Source organism: Carcharodon carcharias, chromosome 1 (genome assembly GCF_017639515.1).
Source record: "Carcharodon carcharias isolate sCarCar2 chromosome 1, sCarCar2.pri, whole genome shotgun sequence".
Taxonomy (NCBI): Eukaryota; Metazoa; Chordata; class Chondrichthyes; order Lamniformes; family Lamnidae; genus Carcharodon; species Carcharodon carcharias.
The window spans coordinates 188395706-188420447 of record NC_054467.1 but is presented as its reverse complement, the minus strand read 5'-3'; the positions used below and the strand labels follow the sequence as shown (position 1 = coordinate 188420447).

General features: G+C 42.0%; 1 protein-coding gene across 5 annotated transcripts in view; it reads left to right on the top strand.

The window, feature by feature from the left end:
• The window catches only part of LOC121277368 (protein unc-13 homolog B-like), a 710648-nt gene that overhangs the window by 429179 nt on the left and 256727 nt on the right, over positions 1 to 24742 (top strand). For all 5 annotated transcript variants that reach the window (XM_041186756.1, XM_041186790.1, XM_041186765.1 and 2 more), the window contains 2 exons: positions 5090 to 5147; positions 24379 to 24601. In XM_041186756.1, coding sequence (XP_041042690.1) covers positions 5090 to 5147; positions 24379 to 24601 — 281 coding nt within the window. The remainder of the gene's footprint in view (positions 1 to 5089; positions 5148 to 24378; positions 24602 to 24742) is intronic.

Here is a 24742-nt window from a genome sequence, read left to right as displayed (position 1 = left end):
AGGGTAATTTGAGAAGGTGAATTCAAAATTGGCTTAGTTGTAGGAGGCAGAGGGTGATGACAGAAGGATGCTTTAGTGACTGGATGCCAGTGTCCAGTGACGTACCACAGGGATCTGTGCTAGGTCCCCTATTATTTGTCATTTATATAAACGACATAGATGACTATGTGGGAGGTAGGATTAGTAAGTTTGCGGATGACACAAAGATTGGCCGGGTGGTTAACAGTGAGGTTGAGTGTCTTGGGCTACAGGAAGATATAGATGGGATGGTCAAATGGGCAGATAAGTGGCAGATATAATTTAACCCTGAAAAGTGTGAGGTGATACACTTTGGAAGAAGTAATTTGACAAGGAAGTATTCCATGAACAGCATGACACCAGGAAGTTCTGAGGAACAAAGGCACCTTGGCGTGTGTGTCCATAGATCTCTGAAGGTAGAGGGGCATGTTCGTGGGGTGGTGAAAAAGGCATTTAGGACACTTGCCTTTATCAATTGAGGCATAGATTACAAAAGTAGGGAGGTCATGTTGGAGTTGTATAGAACCTTGGTGAGGCCACAGCTGGAGTACTATGTGCAGTTCTGGTCGTCACATTTTGGAAGGATGTGATTGCACTGGAGGGGGTGCAGAGGAGATTCACCAGGATGTTGCCTGGGATGAAACATTTAAGTTATGAAGAGAAGTTGGATAGACTTGGGTTGTTTTCGTTGGAGCAGAGAAGACTGAGGGGCGACCTGATCGAGGTGAACAAGATTATGAGGGGCAGGGTGGATAGGGAGCAGCTGTTCCCCTTAGTTGAAGAGTCAGTCACAAGGGGGCATAAGTTCAAGGTGAGGGGCAGGAGGTTTAGGGGGCATGTGAGGAAAAACTTTTTTACCCAGAGGGTGATGACGGTCTGAAATGCGCTGCCTGGGAGGGTGGTGGAGGCGGGTTGCCTCACATCCTTTAAACAGTACCTGGATGAGCACTTGGCACATCATAACATTCAAGGCTATGGGCCAAGTGCTGGTAAATGGGATTAGGTAGGTAGGTCAGGTGTTTTTCACATGTCGGTGCAGACTCGATGGGCCGAAGGGCCTCTTCTGCACTGTGATTCTGTGATTCTTACAAGTTAACCACATTGCTGTGGGTCTGGAGTCACATGTAGGCCAGACCAGGTAAGGACAGCAAATTTCCTTCCCTAAAGGACATTATTGAACCAGTTGGGTTTTTATGACAACTGCCATTGGTTTTGTGGTCATCAGCATACTTTTAATTCCAGATTCTTACTGAATTCAAGTTTCACCATCTGCCATGGTAGCATTTAAACTTGGGTCCCCAGAGCATTACCCTGGATCTCTGGATTACCACTGACAAAACCACTATGCCACCGCCTCCCCATGACCTCATTGGAATGGCAATCTTCCCATGTGTTTCAAGAAATTACTGCATTTGAACATAACCACAAATTAACCTTGCCTCAGAAAGTTAGGACTGGTACTTAAGAGTGTAAGTATCTTTTTAATGTGGAGATTTATGTTCTTGCAATGCTTCTCAACATCTCTGGCCCCAAAAGGACTCAGCTAAAACCGTGGAGTCTCATTCCTACAGTTAGTAAATTGTTGTTCAAAATATACAAATGACATTTTAAATTTCACATTTTCCTTTTCCTTACTTTTTCTTTTACTCTCTCTCAATTTAATCTTTCTTTCCCTCTATTCCTGTTTCTGTATCTGAATTTATTCTAATTCACAATATTTCCTCCTTTGTTGTTCTGTTTCTTTCTCAATCCTCATATCTGATTGGTTAATGAGGTAGGCTGTTGATCTTGTTATTCACCATGGCTTCAAATGCCATGTGTCCTTGCCACACTGTGATCACCTTGCACATATATAGAAACATTAGGAACAGGAGTAGCCATTTAGCACCTTGAGTCTGCTCCACCATTTGATAATATCATGGCTGATCTGATTGTGGCCTCACCTTCACTTTCCCATCTACCCCCTCTAACCTTTGACTCCCTTGAAAGCCAATAATACATCTAATTCAGCCTTAAGCATGAATTATGAAATGGATCTGCCTCCACTACTCTCTGGGAAATAGAATTCCACAGACTAACAACCCTCTGAGAAAAAATATTCTCCTCATCTCTGTCTTAAATGGGAGACCCCTTATTTTTAAACTGTATCCTCTAAGGGTTGTCCCTCCAATAAGTGACAGTCACCATCTTTCATTCTGAAAAGATCCATTCAAGTCAGGAAATCTCTTTTGGATGATCCCAGTATATGGATCTTGACACTTCTAAGCTCATTTCGAGACAGTATGGCAGTCTGAATCCACAGGTCAAGTCAGATGATTCTCGGCAGCCATCTTTTGCAGCATTTTTGTGTCCACTTTAAAAAATAAGTTAGTTCCAGAAGACTTCAAACCGATTACAGTTCATGTTTTAAAAGTTATGGATAAGACATGCCTTTACTGGCATGACAACAGATTGTAAATAGTTGAGGCCCTAGCACTGATCCCTGTGGCACTCCACTAGTTACAGCACTTCCAGCAACCTTTTGTGCAACATATTTTTAAGCAAAAGGATGAGAAAAAAGTCTAACAAATGACATAGACTGTGATGCCCTACTCCACCAAATTCTGCACCATTAAGAGGATGTTAGCCTAGTCACCATGGTTTTTCTTCAGTATGATCTGCTTAGGTCTATGGGACATAATTTCCAGAATGGTTCCCTGATCTCCTGCATAACTTCCTGCTAATAATGGCGAAATTTCAATTCAATAAAAATTTGGAATTAAAGTCTGATGATGACCATGAAACCATTACCAATTGTCGTATAAACCCATCTGGTTCACTGATGTCCTTTTCGGAGGGAAATCTGCTGTCCTTACCTGGTCTGGTCTACATGTGGCTCCAGATCCACAGCAATGTGATTGACTCTTAACTGCCCTCTGAACACGGCCAATTAGGGATGGGTAATAAATGCTGGCCTAGCCAGCGACGCCCACATCCCATGAATGAATTTAAAAAAGCTCTGGAGAAATGGTATAAATGGCCACTTGTGCCATTTCTTCAGATTTCTGCTGTCTTTCTACTGAAGGTAATCATGGGAAAAGAACCCCTACAGAAATTATTAGCATTTGTATATTTAAAAATAAGCTTTAAAAATCTGTGCAAATTTGTAAATTCGTGTCCTAATAGAGACGTAGCATTTTGATTTTTCCCTAAGACTGTTTCCGCAACTTCTTTGATGGGGACGAGTTGCCAATGAAGTAGAGTAACGTTATTTGTTTAAATAAATATTTTGGGATAGATTGTAACTTTGAAATTAATGGATACTAAAATTAGGGGAGATTTAAAACAGGCCTCCAATTGTCTCTTTGGGATACGGTCAGCCTGATATTCTCTCTCTCTCTCTGGAGCTTGGTCAGTGAGTTTCTAATTATTTGTCTGTTCCTGGGTTATGATCAGATGAGGTTTCGAATCTCTCTCTCTCTCTCCTCGCTCTCTCCTCCCCTCCCCCAGGTTACAGTCAGGTGTGGTGCTGAATCTGCCTCTTTCTCTCTCTTCTGAGGGTATGCTCAGGCAAGGTGCCAAATCCTTGTCTTTCCCAGAGTTATGGTCAGGTGAGAGCTGATGCGCTCTCTCTCTCTATCTGGAGTATGAACAGGTGAGGTGCTGACTCTCTCTTCTGATTACGGTCAGGCATTATGCCAACTCTCTCGCTCTCTCGTGCTCTCTCGCGCTCTCTCTCACTCTTTCTCTCGCTCTCTCTTTCTTTCTCTCTGTCGCTCTCTCTCTCTCTTTCTCAGTCTCTGTCTCTCTCTCCCTCCCCATGCTCTCTCTCTCTGTCTCTCCCTCCCCACCCGCCTCCGGGGCATGGTCAGGCGAGATGCCGATTTCCTCTCTGGACTATGGTCAGGTGAGGTGCCGAATCTCTCTATCTCTCTCTCTTTCCCCACCACCCCACTCCCCACAGCAAGGTATGGTCCGGTGACAACTCTCTCCCTATGTTATGGTCAGGTGAGGGCTGATTCTTTCTCTCCCCATCTGAAGTAGGATCAGGTGATGCACCGACTCTCTCTGTCTCTAAAATCTGTTTCCATGCAGGGTACGGTCAGGCAAGGTGCTGACTCTCTTTCTCTCTCTCTGGGGTATGGTCAGGTGAGGTAATGATATAGTCTTTCTGGGGTATGATCTGGTGAGGTGTCTTGTTTCTCCCCCCCCTCCCCACCCTCACTCGCTTGAAGGGGGCTGTGGGGTGGAGTTAGAGAGGTATTGGTGGAGGAAATAAACAGTAGACGGTAAGATGGGCCCACCAACAAAGTTACCCTGGCTGGCGGGATTGGGCAGGGATAGGGATCAACATGGGAGGACAGGGTGGGGAATGGGAATGGCATAGGAAGAATGGGTGGGATGGAGGATAGGACAGGGGATGATTGAAGGATGCAAGGGAATGGGTATGGAATGAGTTAGATGGCATTGGAAGGCTGGAATGGCATGGGATGGGGTTTAAAAGAAATATTATTGCAATATGGACATTAGTTTCACCGCAAATGTTTTGAACATCTCCGCTAGTTTAAATATAAGTCTTAAAAATATTTATAATTTTTTCACTTCCTGTCTTAATAGAGGCCTATAATTTTGCCTAGTCTCTAAGACTGTTCCAGTAACTCCTGGTGGGGAGGAGCTGCCAGTCAAGTAGACCAGCTTGCTTTGTTTTAATGAGTATCTTAGGGTGGAGTATAACTTAGAAATCAATGGGCATTAAAATCAGGAGAGATGTAAAACTCCCAACTCTCAATCAGCTGTGTTACACTACTCTCAAAGACAAAATCTACCTGCTTAACTTCACCAGCAATCTAAACCTGTGTGACCACGGTTTGCTAGTAGAATGTTTTCCTCAGGTTGAGTAGCTCCACAAGAATGTTTTGATTTTTTTGTGCATTAATGAATTCTGACCACATTAGCAGTAAATATATTGGGACTTTTTAATAATGTTGGTATGACGAAAACCAGTATTGCCACTGTTCCTCCAGTGGTGTTTTTAATGAAATGTAACATGTGATTGTCTGACTAACTCTTTTCTTTCCTGTATCTTCTCCAGTACTCAATCAGTGAAGAAGTTCAGAAGAAGCCTTTCCCCACTGCTCCCTCACAGTGTTGTAAGTTTTTTTTTAAAGTGATTACCATCAAGTTTACTGCAGCTTGAATCACTGTTCAGTGCTTTGCTTAGGAAGACTTGTTTGTTGTATTTTTCTTTCTCATATCTAAAATGCATATTTTTTTGTTTATTTGAATATTCACCTTATAGCCTTTTATTTGAGAATCATAGTTGGATAATTCACCTACAACAGGGGTTACTTAATGTTTTATACAGAATGCATCTTTGAGATATCTACTGTTCAAAAAAAACTGAAGTTCCACTGGACAGATATCTGCTACTTTGCTTTTTCAGGCAAATGTTTCCTTTGTACGTTGAAATAGGGGAGTATGTGCATAGTACTGCTCAAGTCATTTAAGCTTGCATCCTCGTAGAATGTGAATACTTCTCAATCCAGCAAACTTGTACTTGACTATTATTTCAATTTTGGAAAAGCAGTTTACTTAAGTTTTTCAGAAAATTAATACCATAAAAGTCAGAGCATTTGTCTGTAAATAGGTTTTGCATTTTGCTGGAGATGAATCTAAGTAGAATTTATTGTAACTATTTAATTCCCATATAAAACCACAGAAACCGAGATGCACATTAATAATAACTGGCATTTATATAGCTCCTTTAACTTTAAAAAGTAGAATTGCTATCAGGGAGATCTTAGGAGGAATGACCTAATTGATATATAAAATTCTCAAGGGCTTGATAGGGAAGATGCTGGATGAAGGTTTGCCTTCATTGGAGAATCTAGAACAAGAAGTCACAGTCTCAGAATAGGGGGCCAGCAATTTAGAATTGAGGTGAGGAAAAATTGCCTCTGAAAGGTTGTAAATCTTTAGAATTCTCTACTCCAAAGGAATATGGATGCATAGTTGTTGAGTTTATTCGAGACAGAGATTGATAGATTTTTGGGTACTTAGGGAATTAAGAGATATGGGAAAAGTGCAAGGTGGTGGCGTTGAGTTAGTTGATTAGTGATAAACATATTGAATGGGGGAGTAAGCTCGAAGGGCTGAATGGCTTACTTCCACTCCTATTTCTTAGATTTTTCTTATGTTCACTATTGAGCATGAAACACTTTGGGGAAGTTTATTGCATTGAAGGTGCTGTAAAAGTCCATTATTGTTATGTGCTGGGTTTATTAAAAAAGTGTAGCTAATTAGTGGGCAGAATTTTACGGCCCTAACAGGGCCGTAAACTGTGGTGAGCCATTCAAAAGTCCATTGATTTTGCTAGGACCATAAAATCCCCCCCATTGTAAAATTCCGCCCATTAAGACCATAAGACATAGGAGCAGAAATTAGGCCATTTGGCCCATCGAGTCTGCTCCACCATTTAATCATGGCTGATAAGTTTCTCAACCCCATTCTCCCGCTTTCTCCCCGTAACCTTTGATCCCCTTACCAATTAAGAACCTATCTATCTTGGTCTTAAATACACTCAATGACCTGGCCTCCATAGCCTTCTGTGGTAATGAATTCCATAGATTCACCACTCTCTGGCTTAAGAAGTTTCTCCTCATCTCTGTTCTAAATGGTCTTCCCTTTACTCTGAGGCTGTGCCCTCGAGTCCTAGTCTCTCCTACTAATGGAAACATCTTCCCCACGTCCACTCTATCCAGGCCTTTCAGTATTCTGTAAGTTTCAATCAGATCCCCCTTCATCCTTCTAAACTCCATCGAGTATAGACCCAGAGTCCTCAAATGTTCCTCATATGTTAAGCTTTTCATTCCTGGGTTCGTTCTCATGAACCTCCTCTGGACCCTCTCCAGGGCCAGAACATCCTTCCTGAGATACGGGGCCCAAAATTGCTCACAATATTCTAAATGTGGTCTCACCAGAGCCTTATAAAGCCTCAGCAGCACATCCCTGCTTTTATATTCTAGTCCTCTTGAAATAAATGCCAACATTGCATTTGCCTTCCAAACTACCGACTCAACCTGCAAGTTAACCTTAAGAGAATCCTGGACTGGGACTCCCAAGTCCCTTTGCACTCCGGATTTCTGAATTCTCTTCCCATTTAGAAAATAGTCTATGCCTCTATTCTTCCTACCAAAGTGCATGATCTCACCCTTGCCCACGTTGTATTCCATCTGCCACTTCTTTGGCCATTCTCCTAACCTGTCCCAATCCTTCTGCAGCCTCCCCGCCTCCTTAATACTACCTGTCCCTCCACCTATCTTTGTATCATCTGCAAACTTAGCCAGGATGCCCTCAGTTCCTTCATCTAGATCATTAATGTATAAAGTGAAAAGTTGTGGTCCCAACACTGACCCCTGCGGAACTCCACATGTCACCGGCCGCCATCCTGAGAAGGTCCCCCTTATACCCACTCTCTGCCTCCTGCCAGACAGCCAATCTTCTATCCATGGTAGTACCTTGCCTCTAACACCATGGGCTCTTATCTTACTGAGTAGCCTCCTGTGCGACACCTTGTCAAAGGCCTTCTGGAAGACCAAGCAGATAACATCCATTGGCTCTCCTTTGACTAACCTACTCGTTACCTCCTCAAAGAATTCTAACAGATTTGTCAGGCATGGCCTCCCCTTGATGAAACCATGCTGACTTTTCCCGATTTTACCATGCACTTCCAAGTATTCTGAAATCTTATCCTTAATAATGGACTCTAAAATCTTACCAATGATCGAGGTCAGGCTAATCGGCCTGTAATTTCCTGTCTTTTGGCTCACTTCCTTCTTAAACAGGGGGGTTACATTAGCAATTTCCAGTCCTCTGGGACCCTCCCTAACTCCAGTGATTTCTGAAAGATCACCACTAACGCCTCTACTATCTCTTCAGCTATCTCCTTCAGAACTCTGGGGTGTAATCCATCTGGTCCAGAGCATTTATCCACCTTCAGACCTTTCAGTTTTCCTAGCATCTTCTCCTTGGTAATGGCCACCATACTCACCTCTGCCCCCCGACTCTCTTGAACTTTGGGGATGTCACTCGTGTCTTCCACTGTGAAGATTGATGCAAAGTACCTATTCAGTTCCTCTGCCATTTCTTTTCCCCACTACTACTTCTCCAGCATCATTTTCCAGCGACCCAATGTCCACTTTTGCCTCTCTCTTACCCTTTATATATTTAAAAAACTCTTGCAATCTTCTTTTATATTACTGGCTAGTTTACCCTCATATTTAATCTTCTCCCTCCTTATTTCTTTTTTAGTTGTCCTCTGTTGGTATTTGTAGGCTTCCCAATCCCCTGGTTTCCCACTGCTCTTCGCCACATTGTATGCTTTCCCTTTAGCTTTTATGCTGTCCCTGACTTCCCTTGTCAGCCATGGTTGCCTCATCCTCCCTTTAGTATGCTTCTTCTTCCTAGGGATGAATTTTTGCTGTGTCTCCCAAATTACTCCCAGAAACTCCTGCCATTGCTGTTCCACTGTCTTTCCTGCTAGGCTCATCTCCCAGTCAATTCTGGCCAGCTCCTCCCTTATGCCTCTGTAGCTCTTTCGAGTACAAACACGTTTCCATCTGTTCTTATGCCTCTGTAGTTGCTTTTATTCAACTGTAGTACCAATCATCTGATTCCAGCTTTTTCCTCTCAAATTGCAGGGTAAATTCTATCATATTATGGTCATTTCCTCCTAACGATTTCTTCACCTTAAGCTCCCTTATCAAATCTGCCTCATTACACATCACTAAATCTAGAATTGCCTGTTCCCTAGTGGGCTCCACCACAAGCTGCTCCAAAAAGCCATCTCGTTGACATTCCACAAATTCCTTTTCTTGGGATCCACTACCAACCTGATTTTCCAGTCTACCTGCATATTGAAATTCCCCCATGATCACTGTAACCTTACCTTTCTTACACACCTTTTCTATCTCCTGGTGTATCTTGTACCCCAGATCCTGACTACTGTTCGGAGGCCTGTACATAACTCCCATTATGTTTTTTTTTACTTTTGCTGTTCCTCAACTCTACCCACACAGATTCATTGTTTTTCTTTATTCTGAGCTGTCCCTAAGAATGTAAAACATTGAATTATATTAGTTCCAACTTTAGCCTTATCGCCTACCAAATACTATTATTTTTGTAATTTCCTAATAGGAGCTACAAACTTCTAATTTGAGATGTTAAATAAATTTTGCTGTTGGAAAATAAGTTTGTAAAGGGAATAGAAGTGCAGTGGATCAACTGGACTCTTTGTAAATGTGGCTTTTCACTGGGCTAGATACAAGTTGTGCTAGAGACAAACTCAAAAAATGTAGCTCTCGCCAATTACCTTTATTGTGCTAAAGAATCAGGCTGCTGAATTATACATGTGACGGCAGACACCAAGTGAGTGTGTCATTAAAATCGAGCAGGTTACATACCTGCTTAGAACTCAACCCTTTTCTGCCATTTCACATTTGAAGCATCAGGGTCTTGCAGCCAGACGTAACACCTGCCTAAAGCAGGAAGGGTTTTATGAATATGCAAATTGGGGCCCTATTATGTCAGGAGGTTGCTGATGGCATATTAATTGGGGCTTGAGCTGGGAAACCTCTGTGATTTTCCCACCAGACTAATATAGGACTACAGCTATTTCGCAACAGAAGAGACTCTTCAAGGTAAGTGTAAACTTGCCTTTGTGAGACCATGAGCAGCAGGACTGCTTTCTGGGCTCCGCAATTAAAGTTGTGGCCTCTTCACCCCCTCCCACAAGATTCTCGAAAAACTCACTCTCCGTGGTTCACCTACTTGTCTGTGGGCCTTCACAAGGCTGGTCAGCAGCCTTCTTTCACCTGAACTAGTTTGGCCACTCACTGGCCAGTTCTCACTTTATGCCCTTCTGGTTGCATTTTGCAATCATCCTGCCCAGTGTATTCCTAAAACCTACTTGGGGTTTAATGTTAAAACCCACCCCATTTATTTGTAGCTGCACCAGCGAAACAATTCTTGTCAATGCAAAGTAGAAGTATAATTGTATCCTGTATATCTGTGAGTTCCTTGTCCATAAACTTAAAATTTGCCATGCATTGGAATACCTCTCTTTGGGCTGTGTTAGTTTTTGTTGGTCCTGGAGCATTAAGATTTAAGATTTAATTTAATTGGCAGGTCTTTTACATGCAAAATAAGCCTCCTATGGAAGGACCAAATTAATTATTCAATTACGCGAAATAAAATAACATAATCTAAACCCATATGAAATCAAAATTGTATATTTAAGATCAAATACAATTGAGTTCCAGAATTTACCCCTTGAAATACTGTTGTGTTTATCGAATAAGGGCTGGAGCCGAGCAATTTGTCTCCAAATTCTTTTTGTTTTCGTTTACAGCACAAAGCCATTAGTTATCACAAGCTATATTTTAGAGATCTCAATTCAAATTGTTTTCAGCTAATCAATACTAATACATAAAATCCAGCTAGTAACATCCCAGTTGGTTTGCCTCAAGGAATGAATACACTGAAATAATGAAAGATGAGCTCTTTGTAAAGGGCAGATGGAACAAAAATGTGGTGAAGAGGCATATCAGGATACATCATGAGATTACCCAGGCTTGTCCAAGTTGCGGATATAAGTTTTAAAAGTGTTTGCAGTAAAGAAAAAGTAGAATAAATATGACCTGCTGGCCAGACCAGGAAGTTGATGAATGGCCTGTGTTATACTGTAATAAAATGATGACTTGACCTCAGGGTCAAGATATGCAGATTGCTGAGCACTGAAATTAAACGTCAGGATAGATCAGCAAAGTACATGTTTTGGAACATGGTTTGTGCTAACGGTCAAGTCATTCTGCGATTTGTTTTACAAATTTCTCTGGAACTGCGGAGGTGATAAACAGATCATTCCATGTTTATGTTCTAAACTCATTTGTAATTAAGGATGTAACAATTAGACATACAAGGCAAGAACATTGTGAGTTAATGGTGAGTTATCCCAAAGATGGTTAGTTTTAAATAACCAACAGAAACTGTGTAACTTTGAATTGCCTTTTAGAGTATTTTGAAAGAGAATTTCTCATGTATGACACTTGTACTAAATAAAGAACTACTGCTGAATCTACCTACATTCGACTCTGTGTGGAATGTCTTTTAGATATTCCACAACAGCAGCATGGGCAAAATGCCCCATTTTCGCATAGTGTTGTATGTGAAAAACAATGGGAACAATAGGCATAATAATTATCCTTCTGACTACTTAAGTTGCGAAATTGAGATTTAAATTCAGTTATTTACAAGCAGCATGCATCTGTAATGTAAAGTATAAGTGAACTTTGCTTAAGCATAGCTCCTAACAGAATTTGGGTTGCGCATTAAGCATCTTCTAAGAGGTGGGGTGATGCGAGGTATTGGACGTGAATGTGCTGTTGGTGAAATGGTGAAATGTAGTTTGATCCATTTTTATGTTGATATTCCAGATTTCAGTTGTGCCTTTTTAATGGAAAGACTGGAATGGGGCAAAATAGTCACTTTTTAATGAGATGGTTCTTGCGCATTTAAAATTTTGAGAACGGTGCAGGTAGAGGAATTGGAACCAGGTAAGTTACAGAGGCTGAAGAGAAAATACATGTTTACTCTGAAATAAACTAGGTTTAAGGGCTAGTGCAGTATCAATTCAGTGTTCCCATCAGCTGTACATGAGCAACCACTCTTGTATACAACACTTGTCCTACTTTATTTCATTCCCGAGATACCCTCTACTTTCAACACTCCTGTTCTGCACTTTTTATTAGGCTACATTATTCTCATGTTTCTTAAGAATATAATAAATATATTAGCCAAATGGCCTGCTCCTGCTCCTATTTCTTATGTTCTTATAAATGTGTTGCTACCACTTTCTTATCAATGGATTCCAGCATTTTCCAAATGACAGATGATAGGCTAACTGGCCTATGGCTTCCTGCATTCTGTATCCCTCCTTTCTTGAATAAGAGCATAACATTTGTGGTTTTCCAATTCAATGGGCCCTTTTCTGAATCTAGGGCAGGATTTTCCTATTGGGGGGCGGGGCCCGCTCACCGATGCGTAAAATGATGCACGGTGACGTCGGGTGGAACTCCCGACGTCACCGCATCCCACTTAAATTTTCAGGTAGGCGGGGGCTCAGCTAATCAGCTGTGTGCCCACTGACCTGTCAATGGCCTACTGAGGCCACTGACAGAGTCATTTAAGTAATTAATGGACCTGCCTGTCCAACCTTAAGGTTGGCAGGCTGGCTGGGATCCCTGCCAGGCATTAGCAAAAGCATGAAACCTCATCCACGGGCGGGATAAGGTTTCATGTAGGTTTTAAAAAATTTAATTCAAGTTTTTAAAAAATTTATGTACATGTCACATGAGGGGACATGTCAGGGTTTTTTTTTCTATGTTTAATCATTTATACAGTAGAGACGATCTCCCTGAGGCAGTACTTAGCCTCAGGGACATGAGTGCGCTTTTTCGTGCACGTGCGCGAAAGAGCACACTCTCGGGTTTAGGGATTCACCCCCGCCCGCACAGAGAGTGCATAGCGCCTCCGTGCGCCCGCACTTCAACTCAACCCCCAACGGAGGGAAAATCCTGCCCCTAGAGAATTTTGGAAGATTACGACTGATGCATCCACTGTCTCTTCAGCCACTTCTTTTAAGACCTTAGGATGCAGACCATCAAGTCTACGGGTCTTGTCAGCCTTTAGTCCCATTAATTTTCCCAGTACTTTTTCTTGGGTGATAGTGATTGTTTTAAGTACCTCCCTCCCTTTTGCCCCTTGACTTTCTACAATTCTTGAGATGATTTTGGTATCATCTACTGTGAAGACCGGAACAAAATACTTGTTCAAAGCCTCTACCATTTTTTTGTTTCCCATTATTAATTCTCCAGTCTCATCCACAAATGGACTAACATTTACTTCAGCTACTATCTTCTTTTTATATAACTTAGTCTTACTTTCTGTTTTTACATTTTGTGTCAGTTTACTCTCAGAGTTCCATATGTGGACTATAAGACAAGTGAAGAGCTGCTTGAAATTGCAAGAGCAGAAAGAGTTCTAAAAGTGTCACCCAAAAATGAAAATCAGTATTTTGGCCATTTGATCAGAGTTGAACAGCTACAGAGACCTCTCCTGGAGGGAAAAGTGGAGGGCTGGGTTGGTGGAGTGGTCGGTAAAGTAGCAGATGGATTTTAACATAGAGAAGTGTGAGGTCATACGTTTAGGGAGGTCAAACAGTTAACAGGGATTACAAAATAAATGGGAATATACTAAGATGGGTAGATGAAGTGAGAGATCTTGGTGTACAAGTACACAGGTCCCTGAAGGCAGCAGTTCAAGTAGACAAGGTTGTAAAGAAGGCATATGGAATGCTCTCCTTCACTGGCAGAGGTATAGGATATAAAAGTAAGGATATTATGTTGGAATTGTATAAAACACTGGTGAGGCCACAACTGGAGTATTGTGTGCAGTTCTGGTCACCACATTACAGGAAGGACATAATAGCTCTGGCGAGAGTGCAGAGGAGGTTTACAAGAATGTTGCCAGGGTTAGAAAAGTGTAGCTACGAGGAGAGATTGGATAGGTTGGGGTTATTTTCCTTAGAGCAAAGAAGGCTGAGAGGTGACTTGATTGAGGTGTACAAAATTATGAAGAGAATAGATAGAGTGGACAGAATAAAATTGTTTCCGTTGGTGGAGAATTCTAGAACCAGGGGACATAGATTCAAGATAAGTGGCAGAAGGTGTAGGGGAGACATGAGCAAGAACGTTTTTGCGCAGAGGGTAGTGGGTGTTCACTGCCCAAGTTGGTGGTAGAGGCAGAAACTCTAAACTCTTTTGAAATGTACCTGGATCTGCAGCATAAGTGCTGTAAGCTGCAGGGCTATGGATCGGGTGCAGGAAGGTGGGATTAGAAAGGGCACCTGGGTGTCCTTGGGCTGGCATGGACAAGATGGGCCAAATGGCTTCCTTCTGTGCTGTAACTTTTCTATGGCTCTATGGTTCTATGGCAGCAGAAAGAGGGTTTGACCAAGGCATAGTTGGATGATGGATGTCACATAGCGGGTTGCAGATGAGCTACAGTGGATGTGCAAGGATGGCACAAGACAGTCAAGCATGGCATACTTGTATTTCATAAGATAACCTATTTCCTGGTTGGGTCCACAAGGTATTGTTCTAAGAAACTGTCCCGAATATACCCAATGAGCTTTCCTCAAGTCTACCTTTGCCAATTTGATTTGTCCAATCTATACATGGATTTAAATCAGCCACAATTATTACAGTACTTTTCTTACAAACCCCATTATTTCTTAATTTATGCTTTGTCCTACGCTATAGCTACTTTAGGGAGTACCTATAAACTATTCCCATCATTGACTTCTTTCCTTTGCTATTTCTTCTCCCCGGGTCTGGATCACTTCTCACTGATCTCATCCTTTAATAACAGAGCTACGCCTCTGCCTTTTCCTTCCTATCCTTTTGAAATATCAAGAACTTCTGAATATCCAGTTCCTAGACATAAAAACAAAAAACTAAGGATGCTGGAAATCCAAAACAAAAACAGAAATAGCTGGAAAAACTCAGCAGGTCTGGCAGCATCAGCGGAGAAGAGCAAAGTTGACGTTTCGAGTCCTCATGACCCTTCAACAGAACTAATTAGAAATAGGAAAGGAGTGAAATATAAGCTGGTTTGGGGGGGCGGTGGGGGGGTGGGGGGGGGAGAGTGGGGGGGGGGAGACACGTTGTTGGGACAAGCAAGCAGTGATAGGAGGAGATAACCAAAAGATGTCACAGATAAAAGAAGAAAGAGGTGTTGAAGATGGTGATATTATCTAAAAGAATGTGCTAATTAAGAGTGGAGAGCAGGATAAGCAAGATAGCTCTAGTAGGGGTGGAGTGAAATAAGCGATGGGTAGAATACATTTAAAAATAATGGAAATAGGTCGGAAAAGAAAAATCTATATAAATTATTGGAAAAAATAAAAGGGAGGGGGAAGAAACGGAAAAGCGGTGGGGATGGAGGAGGGAGTTCAAGAGCTAAAGTTGTTGAACTCAGTATTCAGTCCAGAAGGCTGTAAAGTGCCTAGTCGGAAGATGAGGTGCTGTTCCTCCAGTTTGCGTTGAGCTTCACTGGAACAATGCAGCAAGCCAAGGACAGACACGTGGGCAAGAGAGCAAGGTGGAGTGTTAAAATGGCAAGCGACAGGGAGGTCTGGGTAATGCTTGCGGACAGACCGAAGGTGTTCTGCAAAGCGGTCACCCAGTCTCCGTTTGGTCTCTCCAATGTAGAGGAAACTGCATTGGGAGCAACGAATGCAGTAGATGAAGTTGGGGGAAATGCAAGTGAAATGCTGCTTCACTTGAAAGGAGTGTTTGGGCCCTTGGACGGTGAGGAGAGAGGAAGTGAAGGTGCAGGTGTTGCATATTTTGCGTTTGCATGGGGAGGTGCCGTAGGTGGGGGTTGAGGAGTAGGGGGTGATGGAGGAGTGGACCAAGGTGTCACAGAGGTGTCACGATCCCTGCGAATGCTGCCAGCAGGGGTGAAGGGAAGATGTGCTTGATGGTGGCATCATGCTGGAGTTGGCGGAAATGGCGGAGGATGATCCTTTGAATGCGGAGGCTGGTGGGGTGATAAGTGAGGACAAGGGGGACCCTATCATGTTTCTGGGAGGGAGGAGAAGGCGTGAGGGCGGATGCGCGTGAGATGGGCCGGCCACAGTTGAGGGCCACGTCAACTACCGTGGGTGGAAAACCTCAGTTAAGGAAGAAGGAGGACATGTCAGAGGAACTGTTTTTGAAGGTAGCATCATCAGAACAGATGTGACGGAGGTGAAGGAACTGAGAGAATGGGATGGAGTCCTTACAGGAAGCGGGGTGTGAGGAGATGTAATCGAGGTAGCTGTGGGAGTCGGTAGGCTTGTAATGGATATTGGTGGACGGTCTATCACCAGAAATGGAGACAGAGAGGTCAAGGAAGGGAAGGGAAGTGTCAGAGCTGGACCATGTGAAAATGATGGAGGGGTGGAGATTGGAAGCAAAATTAATAAATTTTTCCGGGTCCCGACAAGAGCATGAAGCAGCACCAAAGTAATCATCGATGTACCAGAGAAAGAGTTGTGGGAGGGGGCCAGAGTAGGACTGGAACAAGGAATGTTCCACATACCCCATAAAGAGACAGGCATAGCTGGGGCCCATGCGGGTACCCATAGCCGCACCTTTAAATTGGAGGAAGTGAGAGGAGTTAAAGGAGAAGTTGTTCAGTGAGAGAACAAGTTCAGCTAGATGGAGGAGAGTAGTGGTGGATGGGGATTGTTTGGGCCTCAGTTCGAGGAAGAAGCTAAGGGCCCTCAGACCATCCCGGTGAGGGATGGAGGTGAAGAGGGATTGGACATTCATGGTGAAGAGGAGGCAGTTGGGACCAGGGAACTGGAAATTGTTGATGTGACGTAAGGTGTCAGAGGAATCACGATGTAGGTGGGAAGGGACTGAACAAGGGGAGAGAGAAGGGAGTCAAGATAGCGAGAAATGAGTTCCGTGGGGCAGGAACAGGCTTGCACCTCATCTTCCAACTAGGCACTTTACAGCCTTCCGGACTGAATATTGAGTTCAACAACTTTAGATCATGAACTCCCTCCTCCATCCCCACCGCCTTTCCGTTTCTTCCCCCTCCCTTTTGTTTTTTCCAATAATTTATATAGATTTTTCTTTATCCACCTATTTCCATTATTTTTAAATGTATTCCACCCATCGCTTATTTCACCCCACCCCCACTAGCGCTACCTTGCTTGTCCTGCTCTCCACTCTTAATTAGCACATTCTTTTAGGTAATATCACCACCTTCAATACCTCTTTATTCTTTTGTCTGTGACATCTTTTGGTTATCTCCTCCTATCACTGCTTGCTTGTCCCAACAATCTTCTGTTTGTAAGCTTCTGTTTAATTACCCATATTGCCTTGTCCTTTCTCTTTAACTTTCTAAATTTCCTCTCACCTGAATACTTCCCATCCCCAGTACTGAGTTTAACTTTTCCAAATAATTAGAAGTAAAGTTTTGAAAGCTCATTTGAGCTCCCTTCTCTAATTTTAAAGTATTTTTAGATTGATTTTTGTACACTAGAGAATCAGTTGGAGACGAGCACCGATGCTCTGCCCCATATATGAAGAAAAGTGCTTTGAACTTCTGTTTAATATTTGCTTAATGTATGAATGAGAGGAAGTTAAGCTGTTCAAGGTGGCAAATATGCCAACCATTGGGGTGGGTGGAGTATTAATTTCAGTATTTATAATGATCCTGAAGTGGTAAACATTGCCTCAGGGACTTGGTTGAATGTCTTCAGAAAGACGGATAGGGATTTCCCCAAGTGTTTTTTTTTAAAGTTGACCACATGATTTTTACTTTCTTTTACCTCCCCTGTGATCCAGAGTGTTGATTAACATCACAGTGTCAGCCAGTGGCTGACACAGTGAGTTGGAGGTGGGGCAGCACTTCCAGCAGGACTTAATGTATTTACTCAGCAAACAACAAAGCAAACACAGTCTATTTAAAAAGGGTGTCTACGAATTGCAGCAGTAAATAGAACTCAGTTAGCTGTCCCAATAGATAGAACTCAGCAACTTGATTTCCCCAGCAAAATGTGATGTATGGCGTAAAGTCTTATGTTACAAATCGATTATTTCTCCAACACAATGCAGTGAGTGGAGGGCAGATAGCTACATATAAATTATTGCACATAAATCTCCATTCTGGCTGGGAATAGTGGTGTCACTATATGCAGTCCTTCCAGCATTACAGCAGTTGGGGAAGTACAGCACAACTTTGCACTGTCAAATGACTAGGACGGAGATGTAAGGATGGAAGTGTCTTTTCTCACCTTCCTGTCATGTATTTCTAAGCATTTAAATTGAAAAATGTTGCTTTAGTTGAAAATTGCACTTAAAGAACAATTGGTGCTGACCAATTGGTAGTACAAAAATGCTTTTGAAAGCTCAGAATTAATGACCAAAAATTCAAGGAAGGCCATCTCAAGGCTTGCGAGATATTGAGCCCCGGACCTCATTGTAACAGCACAAAATGACTGAAGAAAAATTGGGTCATTGCGCACTAGTAGCAGATCTCAGGCAAGTAGGGTCATGATTTGGATGGCTTGCAATCCTGGATTGTGGGTGGGGAGAACTGGGAATTTCTGGGTCAGAGGGTATGCTGGGAGCATGGGAGTGGGGATTGAGTTATGGAGGGAAGGCGATCGGAGGGAATTGGAAAATTGTGGACTGCATTGTAAGAAGATTTGAAGCTGGGGCTGCAGAGGAGGGAAATGGGGGCAGTGGGAGGGGAGGCTAATTGGCGGTTGGGAATGAAGGCCAGGGGCTTGTGATTGGAGGTCGAGAGAGGAAGCCAGGGTGGGGGCATACCAACTCCTTCCTGCTCCACATTCAACTAAGTTACTAATATATGGGTCAAAATCCTGGAACTCCCTCTCTAACAGCACTGTGGGTGTACCTACACCACATGGACTGCAGCAGTTCAAGAAGGCAGCTCACCACCACCTTGTCAAGGGCAATTAGGGATGGGAAATAAATTCTGGCCTAGCCAGTGACGCTCACATCCTATGAATGATTTTAAAAAAGGCTCTTATTTGTATTGGCAAAGGGACTAGGCCTGATTTAAGCACATATAAAGGATACCTTTTATTTTTCTTCACCCAGTATGGGAGTGAACACACTTGTGATTACAAGTGTGTGCCCACTTCCTCTTCCCACCATTTTGGCACCTTATATGCTTGTACGGTGGCTGAGAAATGAGCGCTGCAACATATCCCATGTATGATCAATAGCAGTGAACTTGATATCTTTGGGAATGTAGAGCAAGAACTTTTAAACTCGCTTAAAAGTCAAGGTATTTTCAAGGCTTTGAGTAGTGTTACTACATAGGCTGTTTCTAAACTTCATTCATGAGCATGACACCAAAGAAAAAGCTTAAATTATCTCATAGGCAATCCTTGTCTCACATCAGAAACACTGTTGTTGAAGGTAGCATCATCAGAACATGTCTTTCATTTTCCTCAACGAGGATTCCCCATTCCCCCGTGTGGTTGACAGGGCCCCCAACTGTGTCCAACTTATTTACTGCACTTCAGCTCTCACCCCTTCCCCTCTGTCCCAGAACCGTGATCTGGCTCCCCTTATCCTTACTTTCCACCTCACCAGCCTCCCCATACAAAGGATCATTCTCCACCATTTCTGTCACCTCCAGCATGATGCCACCACCTAACACATCTTCCCCTCTCCTCCCTTGTCAGTATTCCAAAGGGACCATTTCTTCCACGACACCTTGGTCTACCCCTCAATCACTCCCAACATCTCATACCCTTCTCATAGCACCTTCCTATGCAATCAGAAGAGGTGCAACACCTAGCCTTTTCCCTCCTCTCCATTCATTGTTCAAGGCCCTAAGTATGCCTTCCAGGTGAAACAGTGATTTAATTGTACTTTCTTCAATTTAGTGTTCTGTATTCACTGCTCACAATGCAGTCTGCTCTAAATTAAGGAGACCAAATGTAGATTGGGTGACTGCTTTACAGAACACCTCACTCATTCCTCAAGCATGAGTTGCTTGTCATTTTAATTCACCAACTTGCTGTCACACTCACATTTCTGTTCCCGGCCTACTGTCGGTGAAGCTCAATGCAAGCTCAAGGAACAGTACCTCATCTTCCGATGAGGCACTTTATAGCCTTCTGGACTCAATATTGAGCTCAACAATTTCAGACCATGTCCTCCATTTTGATTTTTTTTTTGCCGTGTGCTGGTCTTAATCTTGTTTTTCATGTTTTTTGTTTTCAACAGATCTGTTCATTATTCTGCCATTCACAGTTACTCTGCACAAATACTTTGTTTCTTTATTACAACCATTACCACTCCCTTTGCCTTTTGTTCCTTGGCATCTTTGTCATTCAATTGCTCCATCCTGCTACCCTTTTCCAGACATTCCCTTTTGTTGTTCTTCCCCACCCGCCTTTCAACAACATAAAACCCATCATATTTCCACCTACCTTCGTTTCTGAAGAAGTCATATTCAACTTGACATGTTAACTCTATTCTTCTCTCCACAGATGCTGCCAGACCTGCTGAGCATTTCCAGCACTTTGTCTTTATTTCAAATTTTCAGCACCTGCAGTATTTTGCTTTTATTTTATCACGGTCTCAATCAGTTTTGGTCTCCAAACTCTTTCTCCATTACAAAAGTTTCTTTATCCTATTTTTTTTTTCTATTTTTAGGTTTTGCCATCCTGGCTTCACTTATTAGTCCCTCATCCATCAAGTATTTAATCCTACATAAGAGCTCTGTATGAGGTGATACGTTTTGGTAGCAAGAATGAGGGAGACAATGCAAGCTTAGTGGTACATTTTTAAAGGAGTGCAAGAACAGAGCCATCTGGGGGTGTTTATGCAAAAATCTTTGAAAATGGCAGGCCAAGTTAATAAAGCATATGAGATCCTAGGCTTTATAAAAAGAGGCAAAGTGTCCAAAAGCCTGGAAATTTTACAAATCCTCCATAAAAAACCTAGTTCAGACATATCTAAAGTATTGTGCCCATTTCTGGACAATACGTTTTGGCAAGGGCATGAAGGCTTTGGAGACGTTGCAGGAAAGATATACTAGAATGGTAGCAGGGATGAGGGATTACAAATATGTTGAAGGACTAGAGAAGCTGTGAAGATTTGATAGAAGTGTTTAAAATCACAATGGATTTAGATAGAGCAAGTGAAGTATAACTGTTTCCAGTGGCTGAAGGTTTGATAGACAAGGCAGAAGCAACATGAGGAAACAAAATTGTGCAAGAACAGTTAGGATTTGGAATGCATTTTTTTTTACATGTTCATGGGATGTGAGTGTCACATTTATTGCCCATCCCAAATTGCCCTTGTTCAGAGAGCATTTAAGAGCTGTGGGTCTGGAGTCACATATATGCCACACCAGGTACGGATGATAGATTTCCTTAGTGAGCCAGATGGTTTTTACAACAACCAACAATGGTTTCATGGTCATCATCAGACATTTAATTCCAGATTTTCATTGAACTCAAATTCCACCATGACTCCCAGAGCATTACCCCTGGGTCTCTGGATTACAAGTCCAGTGACAATACCACTATGCCATTGCCTCCCCACAATTTGTTCATGGGATGTGGTGTCCCTGACTCTATTGCCCATCCCCAATTGCCTCTATTTAGGGAACATTTTAAGAGCCAATCACATTGCTGCGGGTCTGGAGTCACATATGGGATTTGAATCCAGGTCCCTAAAGCATTACCCTGGGTCTCTGGACAATACCATTACGCCACTGCCTCCCCTTAACTCACCATGCCAAATGGGTGGCCGAGTCAATTGTATCCTTCAAAAAGAAACTGGATAAATAATGAAGAAGACACAATTGCAGAGATATGGAGCTAAAACAGAGTAGTTGGACTAATTGGATTGCTCCTCGAAAGAGCCAGCACAGATTCAGTGGGTTAAATGGCCTCCTTCTGTGCTGTGCTTTTTTAAATTCATTCATTGGATGTGGGCATCACTGGTAAGGTCAGCATTTGTTCCCCATCCCAAATTACCCTTGAGAAGGTGGTGATGAGCTACTGTTGCAGTGTGTTCAGTGTAGGTACACACACGGAGTGCTGTTATGTAGGGGAGGCCGTGGTGCAGTGGTGTTGTCACTGGACTAGTAATCCAGAAATGCAGGCGTAATGCTGTCGGGAACTGGGTTCCAATCCCACTGTGGCAGATGGTGGAATTTGAATCCAATAAAAATCTGGAATTAAAAGTCTACTGATGATTGTGAAACCACTGTCTTTTGTCATAAAAACCAATCCATTAGGGAAGGAAATCTTACCTGGTCCGGCCTATATGATTCCAGACCTCCAGCAATGTGGTTGACTCTTAAATGCCCTCTGATTAAGGGCAATTGGGGATAGGCAATAAATGCTGGCCAAGCCAGCAACGCCCACATCCCATGAACAAATAAAATAAAACGTTTCTGAATTTTGATCCCGCAATGATGAAGGGATGGCAGTATATTTCCAGGTCAGGATGATGTGTGTAACCTGCAGGTTGTTGTTTTCCTATACTCCTAATGCCCCTGTTCCTCTGGATGGTAGAGGTCCTGGGTTTGGAAGATGATGTTGAAGTATTGATGAGTTGCTGCAGTGCATTTTATAGACTGTACACACTGAAGCCATGGTGGGGAGAGGGTGAATGTTTAAGGTAGTGAATGGGGTGCCAACTGAGAAGAATGTTTTGTTTTGGATGATGGCAAGCTTTTTGAGTGCCGTTGGAGCTGCATTCATTCAGGCAAGTGGAAAGTATTCTACCGCACTCTTGACTTCTGCCTTGTAGATATTGGGCAGGCTTTTGGGAGTTTGGGAAGTGATTTACTCACCATGAAATTCCCAATTTCTGACCTGCCCTTATAGCGACAGTGTTTATATGGCTGGTCCAGTTTAGTTTCTGGTCAGTGGTGACCCCCCATGATAATGATAGTGGACTATTCTGCAATGGTAACCCTATTGAATGTTCCTCCTTTCTGTATCCTCCTTCTGCTTAAATAAAATAGACTTGTTGCAACATCATCTCCTCCAATGAATAATTCCTTAAACTCCTGTTGCTTCTTACCAACCATCAGGTGTTAAAGCCTAAACTTGATGTTATTGGCCCTACTCTTAAATTTCTCAATTGAAATAAAAATCTGATTATCAATGGCACTTCAGGATGCTCACAGGTTCATGTGGAGTAAAACTTTATCTCTAAAAATTAGAGATTTTATCTTGTTTTTCCCTTTTCTTTAAGCCCCTCTGCAATAAATACCGTGTACCATCTGACCCTAGAATTTTGCTATAGATATTTTAGACCAACCAGAAGGGGCTGGTAGGGATGGCTCGAAATGAATGTTTCATTGTTTTTTTGCTTCTGTCCTGTGGGGATGCCTTGCAATCTGTGAGGAAGCATGTATAACTTTAAATTTGAAGAAACTTCAGACAGAAATGCATTTTCTACCACCATGCAGAGCAGAATATTCATGCAGCAATTCATTATGTCTTATGAATCATATGGCATATTGAACAATTGAAATAAGATAGTAAGATTTAGGAGAATGTATTATTTTAGGTCTTTGTATAACAATTTTGTTCTGGAAATAAGTTTAAGATGCAATAATATATAGTTTTCTTTAATATAATCAATTTCCATTCGTACATGGACATAAGCCTAGAAATTATTGTGAACGATTGTTAGCTTATGAATGGTTCTCTCCATTTTAATAGTTTTATTAACACATTTAAAGTAAATTGGTAATATTTCTGTTAAAATAATGGAGAACAAAGTTTGATATAAATTCATTAAGTGCTTAGGTTATGACATCACTTACAATAATTTCCAGGCTGTAGTGAACCGACAAAAGCTTTATTTCCTTATTATTATGCTATTTTGCATCATTATATAAGAAAGGAGTAAAGATATTGAGATTTCTATCTGGATCAAAGACACATCAGTTATACCCCTTGTCTTGCTGAAGTCTTCTTTTTCCCCTTCTTTGCCAACATTTGCATCCACCAGGCAATTGGAGTTATTTCGGATGGGGAGAGCAGCAAAGTATGTAATGATTTATTACTCACAAGTACCTTGGCTCCTATATTAGCATGTTCCAACCAGAGAGACCTGGAGTATTCATGCATATAGGGGATACATACATCCCTCATTGTATGATTACATTAATGTTATTTTTTCCTCACGTAGTCTTTGTCTGCATAGCTTGATTTTCTTTGTCTGTCATGCTTGTGATGTGCAATCATTATATATTCATTTTCCTTTTATTTGTATTGAGTTATAAGAATGAAAACAAAAAAATGACCACTGTATGCATGAATATTTATTGAATAGAGCATGCATGAACCCTCTCAAAGCTACAGTTTTGCTTTGATATCTGCACATCATAGTGCCAGAAAGAGCAGTAGTTTGAAATTTAGTGTGATATGCCTGCTTCCTATGTAATTAAACACTGAAGTTAAGGGAAAATTGAAATGCTTCACCTCTTTCTCTTGATGTGCAGAGTACAGAATATTTACTTTAAAAGATAATTTTTTAAAATTTAGTTTAACTCCTTTTGAAAAATCCACTAGGCTGAAGATAGTGCTTCGGTCTAAGGGTATTTGTCACATTGCCTGTTTGATTCTACTTGCCTTGTGGAATAAACAAAAATGGTTTTTCATAGCAAAACCTGAAGTACTGCTTTCTAATCTAATTGAGCATATCATCAACAATAGGTATGAATGTTTTCTTTTGTTTATTGTTTCAGCATTTGAAGATCCTGATAGTGCTGTTGATGATAGAGATAGTGATTATCGTAGTGAGACCAGTAACAGCATCCCACCTCCATACCATACTACTTCTCAGCCCAATGCGTCTGTACATCAGTTCCCAGTTCAATCACGGCTGCAGCTCCAAGGAGATTCACGGGACTCATATGCTGATTCAATCCAAAGCTATGAACTAGACTGTCGTGAGAAAAAAGGAATGAGGTATGTAGTCCATTTTTGGAAAGGTGGCGTTTCTGTCTGTGATATTTATGTTCAGTAACAAAATGAGTACACGATACAACTAACAATCAGACATGATTGCATAAATTGTTTTTAATTGGTTGTTCATTGTATTTAAATTGC